At 41.4% G+C, this 26,511-nt stretch overlaps 1 protein-coding gene across 4 annotated transcripts in view; it reads right to left on the minus strand.

Moving 5' to 3' along the window:
* Window positions 1-1,241: 1,241 nt before the first annotated feature.
* The window catches only part of tet3 (tet methylcytosine dioxygenase 3), a 44,421-nt gene continuing 19,151 nt past the window's right edge, over window positions 1,242-26,511 (minus strand). For 3 of the 4 annotated variants that reach the window (XM_084114775.1, XM_084114773.1, XM_084114772.1), the window contains 9 exons: window positions 16,968-19,890; window positions 15,392-15,482; window positions 13,128-13,221; window positions 12,526-12,734; window positions 12,033-12,183; window positions 11,832-11,921; window positions 11,450-11,587; window positions 10,760-11,108; window positions 1,242-6,707 (listed from right to left, as the gene is read on the minus strand). In XM_084114775.1, coding sequence (XP_083970901.1) covers window positions 4,981-6,707; window positions 10,760-11,108; window positions 11,450-11,587; window positions 11,832-11,921; window positions 12,033-12,183; window positions 12,526-12,734; window positions 13,128-13,221; window positions 15,392-15,482; window positions 16,968-19,890 — 5,772 coding nt within the window. In that variant the 3' untranslated portion in view covers window positions 1,242-4,980. Of the gene's footprint in view, window positions 6,708-10,759; window positions 11,109-11,449; window positions 11,588-11,831; window positions 11,922-12,032; window positions 12,184-12,525; window positions 12,735-13,127; window positions 13,222-15,391; window positions 15,483-16,967; window positions 19,891-22,152; window positions 22,544-26,511 lie in introns of those variants that run through there. The other variant, XM_084114774.1, reaches the window with a different exon arrangement.

Below are 26,511 nucleotides of genomic sequence, written 5' to 3' on the forward strand. Positions count from 1 at the left end.
CGTGTCATTGCGTCACCTGTAAATGACTTCATATCCGCGTTACCCTCGATTTCTGGTTTTACTTCCGTAGAAACCATGGAAACATCAAAGTCGCTTAAATATATTATTAGACAGGTGAGCAACTTTTTCGATATATTTATTGACAGAAAGCTTTGTTATATAGCTCAACACGGTTAGTATTGCTTGAATCTCTTGTTTTCTTGATTTACCACGACTAACATGTTTTTACCCAAAAAGTAAATCAGACAACTATTTTGTCAAGTGGCTAACATAGTTAATTACATATTGTGCCTTTAATAATCGATATATCGATTCATCAAAATGACAATCAAATCTGAATGTTTGTGCAAGTTAAAATCTAGGGGTACACAATTCATATGGTGCTATCTACAGTATGTGACATTTTATTAGCCTCTTCATCAATTCATGTCATCAATTGTTGCAAAGAGTTTACATAATCCAGAAACTTCAAGGCCCTCATTTTTCATTTGTCAAAAGGTAGCTTATCTTTGTGAAAGTAGGCATTTTATGTAAAAACAACATAACCTCTTTATATGATGCATGGACAATTCCTTCCAAAATGCAGAAGCTGTTGAACAAGTGATAATGTTATATTTTTATTATGTAAATTCTGACAGCTGTGGGAAAATGTATCCAGCAGATGTTTTTGAGGTTTTATGTGAATGGTCCGATTTAAAGAATCTACTAGTGGAAAATAAAACAATTCCTTCCCATCAACCTTTGGCTAGAGTATTATGTTAGTGAGAATATATTTTAACTGAAAACTTTTTAGATGTGCTTTTTGACATTGGACACATTACACAAAATCCTCATTCACATGCAAGGACATATTTTCCAATTGGCACGTTGCCACAATTCAGTTCTAACAGAAATATTTGCCTGGAATGGTTAGAAAAAGACTATTCTTTTAAAAAAGACTATACCTAAAAAGGACCTTTAAAAGACTATACCTAAAAAGGTTACATTTTGAATTGCGTGACCATAAGCGTGCATTACTTTTTACTGCACAAGTGTCCAGCAGGGGGGCGCTATTACGCCGAATGATATTTTTTTTTGCAGAGCTACAAGAACTTTTGAAATTACAACAACTGAAATTAGGTGCAAATGGAGTAACTGTTAGTTAAAATAAAATCTGATGTACAGCAATAATGTATAGTTTCCCATGCACAACAGAACTGTCAAGATTGGCAGTCAATAAATGAATACACATTGCCACACAATTTATTAATTTTAAATTTTTATTTTTTTTCTTAGTTTAGAACATAAAACAGTATTGTGGATCTTACCACATACACTATGTATTCACATAATACACCATACAGCTACAAGGAGAGAGACCAAACAAAAGATAACACTTTTTACATACTGCATACTCAACATGAAAAATAGAACTAAGAACAATCTTTAACTCATAAAGGAATGTAGCTGCCAGTTTTTTTCTTTCTTTCTTTTTTCCTTTTTAGACATTTTGTCCTTTTGATGTTTTAAACTGGGCATGATTTATACTCATAACAGTGAGTGCTGATTGAGGGGGCAGGGTAGTGTGTGTATGTGAGAATGTTGTGTTTGTGTGTATTTGTATGAGTTTGTGTGTATTTGTATGAGTTTGTGTGACAATGTGGCCAAATGTGAGTAAAGAAAAAGTGAGTATATTCAATTAAATGACAAAATGTATAAAAATTTCAGAATGGGTGAAAACATTTCTGGGCAGTTTAGGTAGCACCAGAATATTAAATTAACAGTCTATTCACATCAAAAGCATGAGTACCTATTCCTCTACCTGCCATCATGCTCTTCAAGTACCATTTCAATTATTTAGGGTGATGGCTAAAAAGAGAAATGATCAGTTGGAGTGCTTTTTTATTTATTTATTTATTTATTTAAAAACTGTGACCATCAGAAGTGTTTCAGAAATAACCATGTAAAAATATTTTAAAATGATCACCAAGCACCAAGATTTTCATCTCAAATACTCTCAAAACGAGTTCACATCAATTTAAGAGCCCAAGAACTTTAGCAACAGTGTTTGCCAAGAGTCATTTCCACAATGAACTCTAGAGGGTAGCACCATGGTTCAAAAGACATTTAGGGTGAATGAAATTGCACCGGGCTTCAAGAGCCGTCTTGAAACTCAGCTTTTTCTCAACTTCAGGGGTAAGTCTCACATCTCATAAAACAATGACAATCTAGATAATATAATGTCAGTGCAGACTCCGAGTTCTGTAAAACTTACCCCACACAATATTTAATAAAAAAAAAAAAAAATCAGCATTACATGATCTACCTGGAGATTTGAACTGAAAGCTGCAAGTTTAAACCTGATATTATTTTCGGTTCTATGGGCAATTTTCGTGTAAATGAGATGTACTTCCAATCCCTTTATATATATATAAAAAAAAAGTGAGTCCTGAATCCTTGCGAACTGTATTAGTCAACATGCTCACATTTGTTTTTTGTTCTCCATTACTTTATGGTTTATAGATGTGGATCAGATGCAGGGGAAGGAAGCCGGTGACAATGGTAGTACAGAGGTATTGGTGTAAGTACAGTACTCACGAAAGGAAGGACAGCAGTATCTTGAGTACACTGACAAAGCATCCTGCTTTGTGGTCTGTTGTTGACGGCTTGACATACAGACAACTGAAGACTAAAAATTCAGGAATCATTCATGATTAGGCCATCATCCCTCACCAGTTAAATAATCTTACCTAAATATTTAACTATTTACATTTCTATCTCTCCCAATAAAATTCCTTTAAAACAAAAACTAGGTTTCAAGTTGTCAATAATCCGTTCTTATTTTTTTTCTCTCATTAAAATCAAGATTAAAAGTGCTTTTATAAAATCCTCTCTTCAATATTTACAATTTCTCTAAAATGAACAAACCCAAAAAATAAAATGACAGCAATCACAATAACAATAATCATCATCATTATCATATAATAAATAATAATAAAAAAGTAGGTACGAATGTGGATGTAGGCAGCAAGCCTGCAGTCTGTAGCGCCCGTGTGTCTGTAGCATGTTGTGACTGGGACCAGTGTCTGTACAACATGAGGTAAAGAGCATTAGGACCACTTAATGAGCACCAGGATCTCTCCTCTGTGAGTGTCAAGCATCTTAAAGCCCTGTGTAAACCAGTGGCAGCCCTGCATTGCTCCCTATATGAAGCTCACAGACAGGCATTCACACTGGCACACATACATTCTAACCAGCGTGCATGTTTAGGAATCCATACACAAATGCACACACGCACACACACACACACACACACACACACTCATGCATTGTGTACTTTTACATACACTCGCACAAACAACTGAGCTGAAACTGTATGCATTGACATTCAGCACCATGAATTCCAGGTGTGGGTGATCTCTCAGGGCAAAAAGAGAGAAGAGGGCTGCTTACAACGAGAGGGGCAACTTTACAGGAGCATTAAAGACTCATAGTAGCACCAACTCCAAGAAATGTGCTCTGTCTATCACAAATGGGTAACTACAGATAAATCTGGACATGGAAGACATGTTCAGTTTACACAGGGCTGGTTGTGTTGGGAATCCCATACATACAACTAAGGGAACCAGTTAGGCAAGTCCCCCTTTAGCTTTAACCCTGTGTAGATCTTTTTTGGACAGACTGCTGACTGAAACCAAGCAGATCCACTAATGTTTCAAATCTACTCATCTGTAATGACAATTTTGCAGCAATGTTTTTTAAAATACTGATTTCTTGCCTATTGCAGCTCAAGGTCTTTGCACTACAGTCAATTTGAGCATATCTAGGGTAAATCAAGCAGGGATTGCAGAATTTCAAACCAATACAAATTGGCTGATGATTTTAGAATTCCCTGTTTGAGCCATGTTTGTATTGTTCAGTCTATGTGGAAATCACAAGCTTAAGACCAATGGTGGGTTATCTGCAGCTCTTTAGGGCGGTTTTATGGAGGTGAATTTTTGCTAGCACTATCAGCACCTTAGAGAACTTAGTCTAAAAATGTCACATGGGTAGTGAAGGATGGCCAATGAAACTGCAGGCAAATGAGTCAGCACCAATCAGATGACATGATTTAAGGTTGAACCAATTACCGGGACTGGGAGGTCCCCGTCACTGAACATGACTGACATCTGCTGCTAAAGAGCACCCAGGTCCAGCACCTGCCTCGATATTGTGAGGGCAAAATTAGAGACACTTGAGACAGAAAAGAAGCACCATTTGAAGGGATGAGAGACTTCACAGATTTCATTAGAGTGGCACCAAACAGAAAGGCCCGAGCTGGAGTCTGGCCCTCTCTTTCTTGTGCAAGTGTTCGGTGACTAGCGCAATATAGAGCAAATACTCTATAGTTGCCTTAATGCAGTCACATAAACATGACTTGCAATGATGTGAAGGCGCTTCATTAATATAGAGATTGGTGGGGTTGGGAGAGGTGAAAAGCGCAACAAACAATGCTGAATAGCTTGTTCTCATGTTCATAATGAACAAGTGAGAATGAAGAAAGGAAGTTCCTCTTAGTCTAGAGGGGGGGGGGGGGGGGTCATATTAATAAAAATTATGAAAAAACATTAAAATAAAAAATAGTCATCTTCATAATATAATAACAATACCTGTAATATCAACGTTGACAGTAACAATAGCAATTGTAATAATATTGATAATAGCAATAATAATCAAATTCACTGAAGGAGGGGTAGCTATGGAAATCCCTCCCACGCTGGAGAGAGCAAGAGCACCATAGACAGCGTGTCCGTTTGGGGAGTTCCCAAACTGCTGCCAAAATTTGAGGTAAAAGAAAAAAAAAAGTGAAAAAGTGCCCCTTCTTCTAATATTCCTCCCTTGTGGTGGCTTGAGAGGTGTTAGAGCTAGAAGAGGGTAAGCAAATGGTAAAGGTGTAAGATTCATGATCCTTATCATTTCTATTCCCATCTCTGGCTCTAGGGGGCAACAGTTTACAAGAGTTCACACGAATCGGCTGTAAGGACCAGTGAGGTGTGTGGACGGGTAAGGTGAAACAGTGACTACGGTGGTGGTATGCTGTGTGGGCGCCATTCGTGTCATCACACCCTCTCGTTTGTCCTTGGTTTGTCCAGGGGATGGGCTTGCTGATCCAGCCGCCCACTTGCGCTTTTTCCCATAGGCCTTAATTTCTTCCTGTGAGAGACCCAAAAGAGCTGCTTCTTGTTGCCGCTGTCGTGCTCGCTCGGCCAGGAGTTTCATCTTGGATTCCCACAAAGCCATACCGTGGCAGGGCTGGTTCAGGTTCTTGTGCTGGTAGAATACCAGGGATATGCGGCTTGGGTGAGAACGGTCAGGCTTTTTAAGTGGTGTGGTGGCATGGAGCTCCCGACGGGCACACTCAATCAAGATAGAGCCATGAGCAGGGGCAACTGCAACTCCTCCAATGTTGGGATCCATGAAGTTGTGTTCACTGTCCGACCACACCTCATCCTCATCAGGGTCACGTTCACTCTGGGTCTCTGCCTCACTGTCCCAACATGCCTGACCATTCGACCTTTGCAGTGCATCAGGAAACAAGCGTCCCTCAGGAGCTGGAGATGGTGTGCTGCCTGCTGCTGATCCACCACCAGATTTCCAGGCTTTCTCCTGGAGTCCCAGAGGTGCAGAGCCACAATTCTCACCTGCTTGGGAAAGCATTTTATCTGGGAAAGCACCAGCAGGGTTGCCTTGCCTGATAACACCAGTGCCATAACCCATGGGACCGTAAGGACCCCATGCTTTAGGCTGTGGACTAGGGGCAGGGCTACCCCACTGTCTTGGGGTGGATGGGTGTGGAGAGGGTGCAGGTGATGGACTGCCTTTTAGGGATGGGGACGGAGATGGGGCAGGGGATGACATTAGAGTGTTAGGGCAGGGATTCCACTGTTGCTGCTGTGGATACTGAAGTTGTTCATGTTGGTGTGGGTGTTGCTGGTGGAGCCTCTGCTTATCTGGAGTGAAAGGCAAATTAGTTGCAGTTCTGATGTTTCCATCCCAGCCTTTAGAGACTATGCTGCCATTTGGTTTGTGCTCAGGCCAGCCTTCAGGTTTTGGCGTGGTACTGGGAGTGCTAGGGCAGCTCTGAGCTTGCCCATCCGATCTGCCATCATATAGTGGCACATCCATGGGCTCCTGCTTGATGATTGGTGTTGAGCGGTGGGTCTGCTCAAGTGACACTGATGGAGTACGACTAGGTGGAACAGGAGACAGCGAAATCTCAGAAGGGTGTGGGTAGCCTTGAATGGATGCATTAGCCATTTGTTGCTGTGACTGCCCAGGACGGCTGTGATAGGCCTGTGCCAGTGTGGCTTGGAGACACCGAACATCTGGCTTTTGGTCAAATGGTGTGGCAGAGGGTTCTCCAGCTTTGGGCCAGGCTCCGTTATCATATCCCAAGAGCTCAGGAGGAAAAAGTGCACTAGGAGGGTAGTTGTAATATCGGTAGCGTATTTCTTGGAGGTTAGGGTGAAAGCCATTGATGGGGCTCTGTGCAGGAGGTTGGCTGTTGGTAGGGATGCGACCTCTTGCATAGTTACCAGGGTAGGAGAACGAACTGCTTATGCTGTGGGGATCAGGGGTTGTCTTGCCGTTCCTTAGTGCTGGGTAGCCATGTATGGCTCCATTGAAGGGCTGGAAGCGGTCGACAGGCTCTTTTTTGATGGTTGGTTTCACCTCTTGTTTTGGAATAGCTAGATAACAGATAAACAAGAAAAAAACAGTATATATTAAATGCATACCCGTCAACACTCCCGTTTTCCCCGAGAGTGTCTCGTATCATTTCACACCCATCTCCCGCCCCCCCTCCCGTTTTGTTATTTCTCCCGTGAAACTCCCCTAATTTGTATGACATGGTAAGCAAGTTTGTGAATATTTTGAATAAAAAAGGAAAAACGAAATAAAAGCGATACATCTGTCATAAAGTGTTATTGTGGCTGCGGTGTGTCACGTGACAAATATGACGCGTCACCATGGAAACATCAAAGGTCCCATGACATGAAATTTTCACTTTCTGAGGTTTTTTAACATTAATATGAGTTCCCCTAGCCTGTATATGGTCCCCAAGTTTCTAGAAATTTTAATCGGTGTAAATCAAGCTTTTGCTATCTTTCTCTGCCTTTGAGAAAATGGAAGCTCAACTGCGCTGATCTTGAATCTCCTCCTTATGACGTTATAAGGAGGAAATGTTACCTCCCCTTTCTCTGCTTTGCCCGCCCAGAGAATATTTTCCGCCCATGAGAAAATGAGCTAGGAAGTAGAACGCACGCGCGCGATTTTAGTTTGTCCACGAGAGATATCATGGCTTTTGAGTGAGCGAAGCATATTAATTGCTCAATAATTGGATGTACACCGAAGGGTCAATACAGAGCTGGGCTTGCTGAACGTCTGAAACTAAAGTCTGGATCAGTACCAACTCTCTTTGGCTCAGCTAACGTTACACACCTCGGACAAGTAAGTCAACTAATGATATAATGATATATAATGTGTTGCTTTACTGTTTATGGTTACCTAGCTTGTTACACATAGAATGTGGCTGTAACATTAAAGGGGCATTTCACCCATTTGAACATTGTTTTTTATTTAAAGTGGGTCATATATGTAGTCGAAATGTAAAATAAATTTTGAATTTGGTGCCTTTGTGACCGAGAAAAGACAAAAATAACTTCAGGACGCATTTGTATTAAAGACAACAACTCCCACAATGCACCACATTGCACAGCTCCGCAAGCCACTCCCACTAATCCAGAAAGCGCATATCTGCCTATAAGAGAAATCACTCTTCCGTCTACAAGGCTAGCTACCACCAGAGCTTGAAATTCATTTCACATTCACACAAAATGTCTAGTTAGTTGGCGAACTCATTAGTGCATTACTCCTCGTTTGTATTTCTTTCGAAAAGGTGAATTATTGCATGGTACCTGGATGTTCAGTCAGAACATATGCGGTGCGAAACTAGGATAGTTCACAACACAAACGTCCGTGTCCTCGTCTGATTCAGAGATTTCGTCCAGGAGAAATTGTCATCGTTGAAATTCTTTGCCGCAGACGGACTCTATCTCTGTGTTCGTAGCGAGAGTTGCATAGTGAGATCACCGGCGCCACCAGTCCGCCCTAACTCGAGCCAGTCCGGGCTCCTCGTCCGCGGCAGGCAGGTCTTCTGCCTCGGCTGCTCTTCGCTATAATGCGGCTTGTAAAGGTAGCCACAAACACCTGATTCAAGCATCAGACTTCCGAAATCCTCTTCCTCTATATCATATTGAGCACTCTCCTCCGCTATTGTCATAACTTTACATCTGTCTCCACAGCGCCTGTTAGCTTAGCTTCAAACAAGATGGAGGATATTGCTTTCAGTTTCAGAGAGTAAAGTCCCACCCACTGATCTGTAATAGGTCTGTAGCGTGAGCGGGTCCCGCCCCCTGGGAAAGATGAGGAACGTGTCTGTAGTCTCAACAGAAATCCCCCCCTCTTACACTTCCTCCTACAATGACGCAAAATGACGATTTTTGCGTCATTGTAGGAGGAAGTGTAAGAGGTAAATAACGGATTTCTCCCGTATCAGGGGAAAATGAGAGAGTGTTGCACGACCATTCAATAGTATGACTGGGTTTCTAACAATGCAAAGCTTAATGCAAATGGGTGAAGTGTCCCTTTAACTATGCAGCTATGCAGTTACTTGCGCTAATGTAAAGGTAGACAGCATCAAGTATGTGTGTGAATACACACACTGTAACGCGAGTGTTGTACACTTCTTTGTTATTTGGATAACCGTTTTCCTGTTGGTTATATGGCGCGCGCGATATCCGCATTTCAAGATCGCAGAGCTTGATGTAATTGTAATAAGATAAATTACAGACGTTACAGATCTCTCATGAAAAGGCAACAGTAGGTTAGCTTTAGCTACATGATAATAACTGTAAACCATCCGAATAAAGTACCGTATCCAGACATAATATTTTAAACTAACCATTCGGAAACGTCCTGCTGGAGCCGCTGAGTTGCAACTTCTTAATTCGTTGCTTCACCATCTGGATCAGATTCTGGGTCAAACTGAAATGCTTGGACGACTGCGTGTCTTCGTGCCATTGCAATATATCCAATGTAAACATGCATGGTACCATTGCGCAAGATGGTCAAGGCCACACCCACCCTCCACCTTGTGCTGCCTTTCTCCTCCTCATTAACATTTAAAGCTACAGACACCGAAACGGCCCGTCTGAAGGAAGCTCATTCTGGGACTGGCTTGTAGTGGCTATAATTCTGCACTGAGGCTGAATTTTTGGAAAGAGATTTCAGATACAGTACTAGGGACCACTAAGGCCTATATTAAAGCCTACAAAAAGTAGCATGTCATGGGACCTTTAAGGGGGAACACTAACACGCAATTATGCCGAAATGTCCATTTTGTCGAGTAAGAGCAGACTGAACAGTCTTAAATTAGTTAAATAAAGTATTAAATGATCACAACAAAGAGTTGTGAGAGAATGAGGCACGTGTGAGATGTGTCATGCAGCAGCGGCTGGTCTTAAAGGGACAGCAGCAAATAAAGCTTTATGTCAGTAAAGTTAATCAAAGAACAAAGGTAACAGAGAAAAACACTCTTGACTAAAGAACTTTTGTAACTTTTATAAGGATTAATCTATATATAATTAAAAATTTATGCAGTGCAAACTGTTTGATAACTTTAGTCAATTTCTGTATATTTCCTACCTGTTAGACAAATATTTAAAATATACTGTCTTTATGTTGTTTCTACATTAATTTGGAGATTAACTGTGAAATTATTACATTATAAAATATATTAAAACGTACATTTTGTAATGGCGATTCATTGAGATTAATCAGAAAAAAATGTGTGATTAATCTAGTTAATTTTTGCAATAAATAAAAATAAATAAAAAGAAACATGAGTAAGTCTTATTCATGTTTATTTTTATTGAATATTATGTATTTATTTATGTTAATATCTGCGCAATTAATGTGCATTTAGCCTGCCACTGCCATCCAGCACCCCCCAACACGTGACAAGTTTCCCGTATTTTGGTACCCAAATGTTGACAGGTATGATTAAATGTATACTTTATAGTTATTGAGTTCTAAACCTTCAATTGGAATGGCAAATTCTACTCAAATAATAACACCACTGTGTCCAAAGTCCACGTCTCTAAAATACTCCCACTTCAGCTAAATTAAAAACCCTAAGATTTTGCCGACCAACATTCTAACACATATCAGACAACATCATCCAGATATGCCAATAACCGGAGCTAGGCAGAAAAGCACTACAGGAGTGCAAAAACTAATCTCTGTGTTCTAAATGTCTTAATCTAAATGTTTTACGTTTTATTTTTCATTATTCTATTTATTTTGCACTTTTGTAACACAAGATATGCTTTTCAGTTTTGTAACTGACTGTGACCAAATACCTTTTGTTTTTTATCAGCCCTACAAAAAAATGACCTATGCAAGAGTGCATTCTGTTTACTGCTCTGTGCTTAATACAATAAGGGGGCTGTACTGTACCAACTAGGGGACTAAATGCCGCTAGGTGGAACAAACTGTAATTTGCACTGATGTCTGTTCAAAATAAATGAAAAGAAACCTAGCTTTGGTGATTTGTTGCTTTTTCCTGTTGTAACGAACTTGTATCGAACCGTGACCCCAAAACCGAGGTACGTACCGTACCGTAGCTTCTGTGTACCGTCACACCCCTAATATAGTGTTAAACTAATATTTAACCACTGACCTTTATTGCCTTGCTCAGGGTGGGGTGACTCCATGTGGTGCATCTCCATCTTGACAGTCTTCTCTGGGGTTTCTGCGAGCTGCAATTTTCTGTTCTTCTTCTCTGATGCTGCCTTTTTGGCCTCCAACCGACGCTGCCGGCAGGATTTAGCAGGTTCCGGAAGTTTTCTAACCTCTCGACGGAAGTTAGAGAGCACCTGGATGGCTCCTGTTTGCATTTTGAGACGCTGGTTCTCCTCACTACCAAATTCATCGGTTGTAGAGATCTTGTAGAGTGGAAGCACATGCAGCTGCTCATCTTCTGGAATTGTGCCCACTGAGCGATTGTCCTCTTTCGTAAGAGTGCACACCTGAAAGTAACAAAATTAGGAAGTGTAAGGCTAAAGTAAATAGCAACTACTTCCACCATAGGGTGCATCTAAATCCTACTACCTGTTGTACACAAAAATGTTCACACAAAACAACTCTAAACTCAACAAGTGAATCCTTTTTATTCATGCTTATTTATTTGTACATGAATAATTCACAATGCATGTATTGTAACAGTAGTACTCCAGGCAGTGATCACAGTACAGCCATGGAGAGCATTCACCATCTAAAATGGCCTCTACAGACAAAAAAAAAACGCTGTATATAATCGCACATTATTTACACAAATACATGTACATATAAATGAAAATGAATAACGTACCACAGTGCAGCCATTGTGAAGGTTATGCTGGTCTTTGTGAGCATGGGCACAGAAATCCATGCATGCAGTGACTCCTGAAAATGGCCGTCCTTCCTTCAAACCCAACCGACAGTCTGAAGCAATGTTCTCATTTACACACTGAGAAACACAGAAAAAAAATGTAAATAAATAAATTAGTTTTCTGTTTATTTCTTTAACACTTCCTGATAAATATAAAGTTCTGAAACATTAAAATAATACACTTTTTGATCACATAAACCGCACCAAACCAATTACAAGAAAAGATGTTTGGTTTAATGTGCCTGAATGGTGTGAACTGTGAACCCTTCAGTGTAGTGTGACTACACTGACTATTTTTAATTGTCAAACAAATTCAACAAACCTGGTTACTGTAGGCCTGGGGAGCCAGCTTCTGATAAAGAGGGGCCACATGTGTGGCCAAGTTTTGGAAGTTATCCCTGAGATCATCCTCCTATTAAAAAAAATCAAAAATCAATTACTTATGGCTATTTTTATTGGGCTTATAAAAATAACTACTAATTACATTAAATAATTATTCTCCCCTTCTTTATGAGCAACTAACCTCTTTGGGGTGGTCTCCCTGCAGTCTGAACTTGCGAGGGTTTTTGCTTCGAGCATACTTGCATCCATTGAAGTACATGCTCCAGGAGCAGCCAAAAGAGAAGGAAGCTCCACAGGTCTCTGAGTCCTTCCCTTGGCACGCACATGTTCGACTGCAAAAGGCACCCACCATGAATTTAATCAGTTGTAACTATAAACTCTTACAAGGTGACCTAAGTAGTAGTCATTGTAAAATAGTCTAGAAAAATTTACCTAATATAATCAAAGGAATGATTCAGAAATTGTCTTAAGGTCAACACATTTTTATAGTAAATCATCCAATATAACTCCACCTGATGTTTGACTGATGCACATGTGATACAACAAATTAGGTCCAACTTTACAGTCATTAAACACAAATTAGTCAATCCGAAATTTAATTTTCTTGTGACCTCTTTGCTACATCTCTTGAAGAAAAAATAAAAATAAAAACATCAGTTGTGTTCAAAACTCACTCGTCATTGAGTCCACAACGGCGGCTGGTGGGGTTGCCGTATTTAATGATGGTTTCTGTGAGTTCTCTATACAGTTTATCTCCCAGAGCACGGGGCACACCTTCCCAGGCCAAGATAATAACAACAATAACAGAATTGGCACAGTGGTGCCCAGGCCGTTGCTTCACAACGCATAACAATTTCTCCTTCTCGCTGCCACGACGAATCACCTACAGAGAGAAAGACAGTCAGTAACGATGAAGGCATATGGCAGATGCTAATCTGTAGGTGTGTTTACAGCAGGAAGACAGAAATCCTATGTATGCAACTTGTAAATTATTTTCCCACTTGGGGAGGGTCACAATGTAAAGAAATTATTCGGAGGGATGTCTTTGACTGTTATGTCATGTCTTGTGACTTTTGAAGTTTAAAATAGTCCCGCAGTGCATGCTGACAAGCTGTTTTTGAATGCCAGAAGGTTCTAAGAAACATGCTTATTTGGCTTATGTGAACTCCAAACCATCCGAATTATACAGGACTTTCTTAAGCCCGATCAGTTGTCCGATCATTCAGGTAACCAAATGACTAATTGATAATAGAAATATGTAGTTTTCCACACTTACCCACTTAGCGATAGGACATCCCTGAGAGCTCTTTCCTTCTCGTCCTGTGTAAACCACCCTCTCAATACGAACGGCTTCACCCTTCTCCCCATACCTGGAATAATAAAGAGAGAGAAGGGGACATATGTAACTCAAATTACACAGACTGATAATGCAACATGAAAACAACCGCCCTCCTCAATCTTAATGAAGATTAAACCACGTTGTATACTTAAATCAGATTTTTGGCAGTCAGAGCCAGTGTGGAGAGTTCTGTTCTCCTACAAAGCAGGAATAGCTTCAGTAATGCAATTATGATATTGTGATACGTTGGAATGTATTGAACGGTTACATATATGACGCGATGCATGTCATATAGTGAAGTAGTTGATGATACTCAGTCCTAATGTTTACACACATTTGTGACCCTGGAACACAAAACCAGTCCAAATATTTGGCCGGGATACAACAATTTGAAAATCTGGAATCTGAGAGTGCAAAAAAATCGAAACATTGAGAAAATCGCCTTTAAAGTTGTCCATTTATGTTCGCGATTGTGCTGCATTCACTTACAAAAATAAATGTTTTATTTATTTACGGTAGGAAATTTACAAAATATCTTCATGGAACATGATCTTTACTAAATATCCTAATGATTTTTGGCATCATTTTGACCCATACAATGTATTGTTGGCTATTGCCACAAATATACCTGTTCTACTTGTGACTGGTTTTGTGATCCAGGGTCACATTTGTATATGATGGCCCATGTTCACAGTCAACAATTGCTTGTCTCCTCAAATGAAACTCTCAGTGCATGAGCATGACAGCAGCATGTGGGAAGTATAAATACTGTTCAGTTATAACTACACAGTCTGATGGAGAAGCTTCCAAGATCCACAGGGGTGGGCTATAAGGTCAAAGGCCACAAAAGGGTCAGGCTTAGGCTTAAGAAGGCTTTAGCCACTGTCTGACAGACCAACAAAGGGGAGGTTCTTCTTCTACCCACCACCTCCCCCTCTGTCTCAGAGGAGATGGCTCAAGCTATAGAAATTACAGCCACTATGCCCTCAATCAGCACTCAAATAAAGCAATGAGAGTGGACAAGTGTACCAGAGGTCAGCAAAGGTGGAGATACTCTATCCAAATGGGTCAAGGAAGTCTTAGCTTCTGTATGCTTACAGGAGAAAGGGGGCTACACCCTGTGGAGCTTTTCATATTCCTCTTCACTTCTGAATGATCACAGGATCTTTAAGTATTAGTAAAAGTTTTCAGACCTCAGGGAATCTATAAAGTAATATCATATATAGCAAATTAACTTGATTTACAGCATAAATAGAGTGAACATTTTGAACATATGGACACCATATGACAGCACTGCTGAAAAGGAAATGTTATTTCCTTTTGCCATGTGTATCTGGAAAAAACAACAACTACAGGATAGTCATTGCTTCAAGTTTTAATATATACCCTTTATATATACCCCACCATTTTTATCACTTCACCACCTACTTCTTTGATTTCCTCTAAATTCTTTCTCTCTTCCCCTGCTATTCATTGTCTTTCTATCTCCCTGTCTCTCCCTTGTGTCAATCTGCTGATGCCAATATTTCCTGTTACTCCTGTTGGATTCTGGGTCAGGAATTCCCTGGGGACAAGATCATAGAGAAGGAAGGTGGGAGGAGGGGAAGGGGAGAGCAAACGGCAGAAAAGGGAGATGCTTATCCTCGGCTGGTTAAGAATCTGTTGCCAGGATCCAACTGCCAGAGCTTCCAAACAACTCTCACAGAACAATGAAAGGGTCACTAGGGAACTCTTAAAGCAAATGACGTAGGATCAGCAGTATTCCTCTGTGGTTTCAGAAGTTTAATTCTTCTGAGTTAATGTAATAACTTCAGGTTTGAACAGTAGAAAAATATATTGTAATCTATAAATGGATTTTCATTTGAGTTTGTCTGAATGATTACTACTTATATTTATGACTTTTTTTTTTTGGTTAACATTTTACTAAAAAAGAACAAGACAAAAAAGGCAATTGCAAGAGTAAAAGCAAGCAGACTAACCATTAAATTCAACATTCAATCTAGTTTCTTCAGCTAATTCCATTGTTTTAATAGTAGATCAAGAAAGTAAAAAAAACTTGATTTTAAAGTAGGATCCCACATGGCCCTTACATGTCCTGCAGGTTGTGTTAGCAAACAAACATGCCCAAAAAAAAAAATAATCTGTGGAGGAGACATTATGGTATGCAATAATTATTCAGAAATCTGACTTGTGCATCTCACCTCTCTTCCATCAGTTTTCTGACTGAAGGTATGTCTGGCCCAGATCCCAAATGGTTGTAGTATGGGCCCTCGTCCTTTTCTAGGATTTGGTCTAAGGGAGACAGATAGTGAAAGAGAATGCAGGTAAAGCATGGACACACTCTTATACAATGACTGTTAATTCAGATGGCTAATGTGTAATTCCATTAGAACGATAGTATGAGTCAGTCATGTGTGTGGGTGAGCAAAAAGAGAGAAAGTCTTATGAATAAAGTGTTTGTGAGAAAGAGAAACATCTAGTGGATGCATACTTCCTGATTACTCAGCAGTGTAAAATACTGTACCAACAATACATGTAAGAATAGTTAACAAAATAGGAAAAACTGAGTGATTTTGAGAAGCACAGACTATGAGACAGAAAAAAGATACAATCGTCAAAATATATACTAGATATATTCTCCCATGTTAAAATCAGAACTGCTGAATGTACTACATATGGAACGTGTTTGGTGTGTTTGTAAGTATCAAATGGCACTGGGTGTTCCCTGTGGTGTTGACAGAGTGCTATAAGGATTCACTATGGAAACCTCCCTTCTATTGTCCTTTGCTTTTAGTAACAGTCAAGCTCCAACAAGTGTTCAGGCACAGCTTACTACCCTTGAATGAACTGATTTCTTTCATATTTGGCACATTATTTTGACAATTACATATCACACATATAATACGGTTTAAATAATGAGGACAGCTTATTGGAATATCTTCAGTTGAAATTTGCAAATAATTCTTAGCTACTGTTGCAATGCAATCAAACAATGCAATAGGAAAAATTTCACACAGTTCACCAAAGCCTCTGAAATGACAAAATAAGAGATACAAGGGCTGAGCTGAAAGGTTGCAGACCATCTCTTCTCACCCTGTCCTCCCTAGTCCCTCCCTTCTTTGATGTCTAGCCACAGTATATCATATGATATATGAGCAGACTCTCTTCATTGTTACTGCCTCCTTTGGAAAACTAGCTGTACTCACTGTACCAATAGCCTGAACATAGACAGAAGGCACTGCACTGCACTGGCCCAAAGAATTACAATGGGCTCCTTTCTTCAAAACTATTGTTCATCTGCAAGAGGCACAGAGAACAGACTGCAGAGCAATGCACGGCCCCTGATAGAGCGCACATTCTCAGACATGGCCCAACACTACCCTGAGAAATGTGCTGATGCAGAAATTATGTGATGAAAAAGAAACATTTTGGTCTTCCTGAAGGGAATTTTGATGATCAATTTAGTCTATGTTGTAGTCTATTGGAATAACCTTAATCCTAACATATACTGGTAATAAAGCTAACTGCAATGAAGCTAAACTATATTAAAATATAAACTGAGCTGAAAAATGTCAGTGGTAAAAATAAAGCAAAAAGATAGGGGGTTAGGTGGGTTAGGGGATCTGTGGTGATGTGCTATAATGTCACAAAATCTCAATGTCTGTTTATCTGCTTTTTTAAATTCTGTTTGAGAATATGAGTTTTTTCCCCAGTTTGGTCCAATATTTTTTACTGGACCAGATTATTATTTTTTTTGCTGAATTCTCTCACACTTACCTACGCAGTCACAGATGGGAAAATCAGGTTGGGAATTTTTCCCAGGTGTATGCAGTAGGCTCTTGGTGGGAGTGTCCAGGTAGCGCAATGGTGACTCAAGAAAACCTTTAAGTGAAGGGGAGGAGGGAAAGCTATCCTTGGTGGGAGTATTCAAATCATCCCCCTCTCCGTCTGTAGAGAAACATGCAGTTGTGGAAAGCACAGTAACGCCACCAGATGACTCAATCTTTATACGTTTAGTTGGAGGGGAGAAAGGGGTGATGAAGGGGTGCTGTCGCTCCAGAAATGCATCCTTAGCTACAGACAGGAGCTGCCCAGAAGGTTTCACATCCACCTCACATTCCTCACTTTCCTGTTTGACAGTACAGAGCTCCTCAGATGGCAATGATGTTTTTTCTTTCAGTCTTTCAGTCATGTCCTTTTGACCTTCATCCATGGGCTCAGACTCATTTGTGGGAACAGGAGGGCAGTTAACTGGCTGCTTTGGGGATGGTGACTCGGGTCTGGTTTGTCCTGAGTTTGGTTGTGACTCGGTCACCACTGGCTGAGCAGGGCCATTCTCTGGGGTCTCTGCTGCGGAAGCTGAGGAAATGGTGTCCCCAAACTCCTCCTCAAACTGGCGAATAAGCTCTTCAAATTTTGGATCTAGGTTACTGAGGCCAGCCAGAGAAGGAATTGGCTGTGTTGTAGAGGTTTGAGGCGTGATACTGGTTGTTGGGATGCTGTCATTTGGCCCAGCTGGGCCTGAGCAAGCTATCACCTTCTGGGTGGATGGTGCTAGAACTGACACAGGGGTAGAAGAAAAAAAAGAAGTATTTTCAGAGATAGGTGCACTACTGCTATTCAAAATTGATTCCTGAGATTGAGCTGGAGCTGGGTGGCTCTCAGCCACCTGAGAGGGGGGAAGCCCAGCTTCCATGCCTGGTAGAGATGGAACAAGCTGAGAGAGGGATGGTGCATATCCTGGGGAGATGAAGGGAGGTTTCGATATTGTAATCTGTTTCTGTGGGAGAAAAGTTGGCTGGGAAGCTTTCTGTTTATGCTTCTTGATAACAATCTGTTTGGGTTTTGGAAGAGGTGTGCCTAGTGGACCAAATAGCCCACCCACTGACTGCTTGAGAAGAGGAGAACTTTGAGCACCCTTTTTCTTTTTGGGTTCTTTGTGCTCCTGTTTGATGGTTACAGGACTCTCTGGAAAAGACTGTGGCCACCATTTACGAAGGTTCTGACAAGCCATGGGGGCTAACGGACTAAAGGCAGGAGAATTAGAGAAGAGGTTACGTTTATGATGAAGGTGCTGCTGTAGTGCTGCCTGAGTTGAGTGCCTAATGGTGGGTGAAAACTGCTGACCCTGGAATGGCTGCTGGCCATTTACCATCCCCTCCTGGCCCATGACTGCACATCCTGAGCCCAGGTACTCCTTTGTGTCTGCCTCCTGCTTGATGTGAGGCATCCCAGCAAGGCTGCCCTTGCGACCATCCTGTAAGCTGGGGTGAAGGAGTGGGAACTTGAAGGCTGAGTTGGTGTACTTTCCACCGGTGTCTCCAAGGAGTTGCTTTAGCTCGGACACTGGGTCACTGCTGCCTTGGGATGGGTTTACAAAACGAAGCTGGGACTCTGTGTTCTCCATCATCCATGGGTTCCGGGGGGAGCTTCTCTCGCAGCTTCCAGCTGTGCCCTGGTTCCACTGCTGGGGTCGGGGATTGGGGGAGGATGGGTGTATGCTTGAAAATGGGGACTTGGAGGATGGGTATGGGGAAGCATAGTGAGATGAGTTAGGTGCAGGGGCCTCACCCTGAGACTGAGGTCTCTGCTGCTCCCAAGATGATACCTCCTGGGGGTAACGTCCTGAAGGGATGGATTGTGGCATAGCAGAGGAGGAAAAAAAAGGACCAGATGATGAAGAGACCACTTGTGGCATACTCTGGGGGTAGGAGGTTGGCAGATGCTGATGGTGATTTGCAGGTGAAGATTCGCCTGGAGGAACAACAGTTTGTGGGACAGTGGCAGACAACTGGGTCAGAGCCTCAATTGCAATAGCTGTTTGCAAACTAACATTTCTTTCCTTGGCTATGGACAGAACACTAGGGGAGCATGGAATAGGTGCTGGTGGGCCAAAGGGTCTAGGAGCAGAAGGCTGGTTAACAAGGGGCTGTGGATTTGTGTCTTGCATACACAAGAGGTTACCTCCACATTGTTGTGGTTGGGATTGAGAATAGCGATGCTGTGCATGTGGCTGTGGAGGAGCACCCGTGATCTTACAGGAACCTTTATCCTGGGAGTTAGCCACCATTTTGATTTGCTTCTCCAGCCACTCCAGGTAGTCAGGGCAGTCTGGGCCATCACAATCACAGTTAGGTGGCTTGTGGCCATGACGGGCCTTGCTCAGTTCTGCCTGAAGAGTGTTTAGATCTTCAGGGGGGCACAACTCACCATCCACACCTTTCTTTCTGGCCTCCTCACCTCCATTAGACATTTCCTGATGGAACCTTTCATACAGCTGAGCTGTAGGAGTCTGAGAAGTTTGATGGTTGGTATATGGTGGCAGTGAGCCAACAGTAGCAGAAAAGGCCACCAGAGTTCGTGCATCCTCCATATCCACATCATTCACTGGAGTGCTGGCATTTTGGCCACTCCAAGCACCCTGTTGAGATTCAGGACTTGAAGACTTCCCAGCTTGCTCAGGGACCCAGCCTGGTGTCTGGGAAATACATCCAGCCCCCTCATGGTAGTTGTGCTGGTGTTGCTCCCTGGCCACGCCCCTGACTTCTTCATCACAAATATTTTCTTCATTTGCTGCATGTTTGCTAAGCCCATTAGGCAGTTCATGGTTTAACATGCCTTCTTCCAGGCGATCATGGGACCCAATTTCCATCTGTCCTCTTCCTCTGGGGCCATCCACTGAACCCACCACAGAAACAGTCTGTGGAAGAGCAAAAAACACAAGTTACTTGACAATTTAGCAAACTGACAGTTTACTTATATGTATTGAGTGTGTGTATCCTTTTCAAACCTTTTAAACTATTCTCAAACCTTTTGTATCAACTATGTGTTATGCACTGATTAAATAAAAAAATATATGGCAAATACTATTTTAATTTATTAATTGCAGACTAATTCAAACAAACATCATAGCATTTTGTCCTGGAATAGTGACATAATCATTGACCTCTATTAACTAAACAACATACTCTGACCTGTTGGACTGATTCATCTTGGTATTCTCAGTAAAGTTGCTGCCTGATTTGAGAGAAGACTACATAATACTTTGTCCCATGGAGATCACAGAGTTGTCTTATGTTCTTCTTTTGCTCTCTCTTTGTCTTTTTTTCTCTGCTCGCAAGAAAACACATTCCGCAAAGAGAACATAAAATTGGTTATCGCTGTATTGTCTAATTTAATTTGTCATTGGGCAGATGCTACTAAAATAACCTGAGCCTACCTGTACATTTTTCAAGGTCACAATGAAGACTGCTTCAACCAGATCAACTGTCTCATGCAAATACAACCCCATATTTACAATTACAATACAACTGGTAATGCCAAAGTAAACATACTGAGAAACTCTTCCTGGTTCCTGGTTTGCAAATATCCTCTTTGCTGGTCTCTATTGTGCTTTTTATCTTGAAAGGGTTAAATGAATGTTGTGGAAACTCTGAACTGGCTCCAGATAAGTTAAAGAGCAATATCACCATGCAACCATTTTGTGGCACTTGTAAGTGATAATGTATCTCTAAAACACACCATATTATTATAAATGTATGTGAATGATTTGTATAATGCCTTCAGTGTTCAGTGCCTCTTTCTATGTGAAAGAGTGGATGAAATTAAAACCTGTTTGCTGCACAGAAGACAAACAGAGAACTTTATCCATGGTGAAGGCATATCTTAGAAAAGAGGACCTTGTGGTTTTATCACGTTAACTAAATAAATAAAAAAACACCCATGAAAAAACCCCACTAACATACATAACTTTTCGTCATAAGCAGTCATTCTGTAGTAGCATCTACAATATTTGACTATAATAAAAAAAATTCCATTAAATGAAGTTGTTTAGACTGCGGAGACAAGACATGCATGTTCATAAGCACCATTCTAACCTAATAGCTCTGCAACTAAATGTCTAAACCTGTCTAAATGTTTAATAGCTCTGTAACTAAATGTCTAAATCTCTCTGATTGTGTCTTCATTGTGACAGGCCTTTAAATGGGTTTTACTGATTGGCAAGCTGTTATACACTTTGAATTCACCTTAACTGATGGTGCCTGTTTGGACCCCCATGGGCAGTGTGCCAGCCACTGAGCAGACTGTTTGTGTGTGTGTGTGTGTGTGTGTGTGTGTGTGTGTGTGTGTGTGTGTGTGTGTGTGTGTGTGTACGTACGTGCGTGCGTTTCAAAAGCATGTGTCAGACTAGTACCCCATTTACCAACAATGGTCACACTTCAACTCTTCAAAAAAGCTGAACCACACAATTGTTACAACAGGCTATTTTTCCTCTTTTCAGTGATGCAGTAAGCACCCACGTGCATACCATCATGCAGAAAACTTTCACTGTATAGTCTTAGTGCCACCGCAGAGTTCACTAGAACACACTAACATGCAAAAAAGCACGAAATAGTTTGTATTCTAAACAGAGAGTTGATTTATTACATGCGCCATGCAAGATGTGTATCAGATTCTTTGGATCAGTGAAACATATATATGCCGTACACCTGCAAATACACACCTGTCTGACAGCAGAAAGCACGTGCTTAGGCAATTATCTGAGGCGTGCCAGGGCTTTGATCGCTGCCAAAACTCTCTCCCTCTTCTTACAGACAGAGCTACTACTACTACCAAAACATTAACACGCCCAACCAGAAGAGACTGTAAAACCGGTTTTACTCAGAAGTATGAGGTGCCCTTTAAACTCTATGTTGCATCTACTATGTCTCAGAAATTACACACAATTAACAGCTGTCTCAGAGGTTGACAGCACAAAGCAAAAAAAACAAACAAACAAAAAAAACAAAAAAAACCCAGAGTGCGGATTGGGTTTAAAGCCTAGTAGTAGACAGCTGAACACGGTAAGACACACAACACCCCCTCCCTTTCCCGTTCCCCCGTACTCCGGTGTCTTTCACAATCAAAATACAAAGCTCAAGCATACAGAGAGAGAGAATTTAACAGATTGGCGTCTACTCACAGTGGTCTAGCTGTACCAATAACGTTGCTGGAGAGACAAAGGTGGGAAATGTGGACAAGAAAGTGCATGGAATACAGCTTTCAAGACAGTGCCAAATAAAAAAAAAAGAAGAAGCAGCAGCCAGCTGGTGGAAATCCACTATGGGTACTTTCTCTTTCAGTCTTTCTTTCTTTATTTCTTTCTCTCCCTCTCTTCTCAGTCAGCCAGGCAGTGCGGCACACGGACGCACACGCACGCACGCACGCACGCACGCACTCTGTCATACACACCTCCCCCACGCACACACACTCGCTCTGTTTCTCTTCCTATCGCCACTGTCGTTTCTCTCTTTCTCCCTCTCTCATTATGTGTCTCTGCTCCTCCCTTCCCTTTTTCTATATTCTCCTTCTTCTTTCTGCTTTTTGCATTCACCGTCTGCTTTGCCTTACAGCCCCCACCTCTCTCTCTCTCTCTCTCTCTCTCTTTCTTTCATTTGCTCGTTCACTCCCTCCCCCCTCCCTCGTTTTCTCCCTCCCTTCGTTTTCCTCCTCCCCCTCCTCTTTTCTGTGTGTGCAGAGTGAGAGAGGCCATTATCTGAGCCACACTGGGCACGTACGATGGAATGGTGGATAGTGCAGGAAATACAGCTGCTGCAGAGCGTAGAGAGCAAGAGAAAGCACGAGTGGCAGACTGGCTGGCTACTGTGCTAAATAAAGGACTATATGAACACAGATCGCAGGGATGAAATATGAAAGCAGAGATGCATGCAAAACAAAAATGAGCAGCTATATTATTGTAGAGGTGTTTTGGTCTCCATAAGATGGAGGCTGCAGCGGTTAAATGCAGACGTCTACTCAGTCACCACACAGCAGCTGCCATTCAGTGTTTTAGAATAATACCAACAAAAAAACAAAGGAAGGGAAATAACTGGCTCTGATATATTTATTCCTGTCATTATAGAGCCGTCCTCAATAATTCACAGTCTATTTGAACTCTTTATTGACATGAGCTTTATATTGCAAAACATCATAAGACGTTCATTTCGAACAGATGATAGCTGGCAGAAGATGCTTACAGACAAAACATATACAAGTGCTGCTGCTTAAACCAAATCATGTGAGACTGTCAAACCGTGAAAGGAATGGCAGTCATCTACATCATATACGAAGCATATACATGGGTGCGCTTATATAGACCACAGATATAAGAGTCAAGCAGCAGCAAACAAGTCTTGAAGCCGAGGAACACAGGATGTGAGGGGGAAAGCACAGCGACTGTCAGAAGCAACCACAAGGTACAGGGAGGTTAACGGGAACCACAGAGAAATAGGAAGCTCAAAGTTTTGAGGGAAAAGACAACGAACGACACATAACACACATGCGTTTATGCAGAATTTTGCTGCTATTTAACTATTTTGATTTGTCGATGGTGTTTATTCTGCTCGGAAGCGAGGCAGGATGACGAGGTGCTATTGCAGCGATACAGAAGGGGCAATGTTCGTGTGCGGGACTCAAGGCTAGGGAAGAGCAGAAGATAGATACCACGATGGTAAGTGAGTGTTCACTGTAAAAGACGAATTTGCTTTCAGTCTCGCAGTCTTAATCGTGTTCTGCGTTCCCTTTTTTGAGCCACTCTTGCGCTTTCTTTCCTTCCTAAACACTTTGTTTTATGCCAACCCATCTCTTTGAACTCCGAAGCTTCTCAGCTGGGTCTCTCACGCTCGCTCTTTTGCTGGCATCTTTTCTATCTTTACCTCTCCCTTTTCTCCATGAGCTTATTTTTGTACTCGTTCTGTTCAGAGAAAAATATGGCAATCGTCTTTGACAGTCGCCAGAAAGCCCCTCGGTAGAATCGCTTTTGTATTATGAGGGTGCGATCACACACTGCGTAACACGCAATTTGTATTAACCCGCATAACCTCTTGCCATGTCCGCAACTCTCTCGTTTTGTCGTCTTTCCTTCTGATCAGTGTCTTTCTCTCCCGCTCGCTCTCTTGCTGTTGAGTCCTGCCAGTTGGATCGCCACCATCAACACAGTGAAGGCAAGGCAACCCCATGGACAAACATACACAGACCCAAAGCCCGAGTGGAGAGGTAAAGTGCAGTCACCAGCGGAGGAGAAGTGCGTGAATGAGAGAGAGGGAAAACGGAGAGTGGGAACCGTTATGACGTTGCAGTTGCGTCACCACAATCATTCAATGCTCCCAGTCGGCGATAGAGGGCTGGGCAGATGTGTCATAACACAAAATGTAGATGTGCCTCCCCTTACACACATTGGCCTGTCTAAGCGTAATCCCTCACTCCTTTCAGCGTGACACAGCAGTTCTTGTGCCCTGTAGTAACCTCACCCTTCCTATTGCAAGTTACGGCGCATCTACGCTGAGAGGAGCGAAACCGGAGCACTAACAAAATATTCAGCAATGCGGAGCTGACATAACACTGATTACATGGCAACATTCCTACAAGCATTATTTTGTTAAGCCACAAGGTGTCTTTGGACTTTATTTATCGGGTGAATGATTTGTGCCGATATTTGTTAATGCTGACGAACAATGAACCTTTAACACGCCATAAATAGACATAAATCAGTTGAACCGACACAATTTAAGCATGTACACATGCAAACAAACATACACACATTTAAAGGGATAGTTCGCCCAAAAATGAAAATTCTATCATCATTCACTCACCCTCATGTCGTAACAAACCTCTATGACTGACCTTCTGTAAAACAGCATTGGACCCCACTGACTTTCATTGTATGAACAAAAACATAAAAGTTTGGAACAACTTGGGGTGAGTAAATAATGACAGAATTATCATTTTTGGGTGAACTGTCACTTTAACAAACTTTCTTCTCACCTCGATGTGAGACGTGACAAGCTGGTTGCTAATACTGAAAGACAAAAATGATACATACCTGTTCTATAGAATCAGCTCTACTACAGCCAAACAGGAAAATCTTGATTCTTCACAAGTATACCCAGGGGACCTTTGCTTCTACATAGTAAATGCCTGAGATGCCTTGTGTCTTTTAAAATATGAGAAATCTAAACCAAGCAAGCCACAAACATCCACAGTGTCACAAGACAGCTGATCATTGATCCAAACACAAGAGACACGGGGGATGTGAAACTAAACAGGTCTCAGAAAGACCACGGTAATACACGGAAAGATTTGGCATTTCAACAAGATCCAAAAGGTCACCACTAAATGCTCTTTCTAGCAAGTTACTACTCATCAGACGAGTCTCACCTGAATCTTTAACCATCATTAGAATTCAAGATGTGCAAGGTCAAACTTAAGAAATGAGAGTCGTTGACCTACTACCACTAGACAGGAACTGAAATTCGCTACAAGGCAGATGCAGCTTGCTGTGGCAGTTAGCCTGTAAAAACTATGAACAGACATCGTGTTTGAGGGCACAACATTGATAGAGTATGCCTGGGATTTTGTGATAAATTATACTGATAGATTGGCCAGGCTGATTTTGAGAATACTGACCAGTAACAGTTATACATTTACATTCAATGTAAAAGTTCATTTTAGCAGGTCTGGGTTTCAACCACCAAGTCTTAGGAAAACAGCACAAATAATTAAACAATGATTTCCAATTCTTTACCAGCAACATCTAAAGAATACTCATGTTTGATTAGGAACTCAGTTTAAGAATGCTCATTCTCAGATTTGCAAGTTCTCTGAAAAACGATGACTGACACCTTAGTTGTTACGGCATTTGATTTACGGTCTTTTTGTCTTTTGGTTCATCAATGTAGAGTGACTCATCCGTTGCTCACAATCACCCACATTCACCAAAAAGGGAGGAAAAAAAAATCAAACCCCCACCCACACAAAACCACCTACAGAAACTAACTCATAACTCATGAAGCATGTGAGGTTGAATATATTATTACAGTGCACAGTGTTTTAGGATGGAATGTATAGATTCTAAATACTGCATTTTAAGTATTCCGTATATATCTACAGGAAACAAACAGTTACATTAATTGGAGTAGAATAAAGAAAGATAACGGTTTCATCTTGTTTGGTCTGCTTAAGCACAGTTTTCCAAAAGCCTAGTATCCCCAAAGAAAATTCCAACATTTCAGGAAGAGTGTAGACAAGAATTTAAAAAAAAGCTAACAAAGCCAACTTTACTTTAAAACACAGCAGTCTTTTTATCTATCACAAGAAGTTTATCCACACTCCCTTTCCATCTCTCTCTCACAAACCCTCCCTCCCTTTCATTATCTATATTTGTTTACTAAACCTCTCCCTCCAGTCCAGAGCCAAAACTCTTTCACATGAACAGATAAAACATGCCACGCTAAACTAGGGGCCCAACGAGAGGCTAAACCATGGAAGAGTTTCAAACATGCTT

The sequence above is a fragment of the Abramis brama genome (assembly GCF_963993115.1).
Source record: "Abramis brama genome assembly, chromosome: 5".
NCBI classification, from domain to species: Eukaryota; Metazoa; Chordata; class Actinopteri; order Cypriniformes; family Leuciscidae; genus Abramis; species Abramis brama.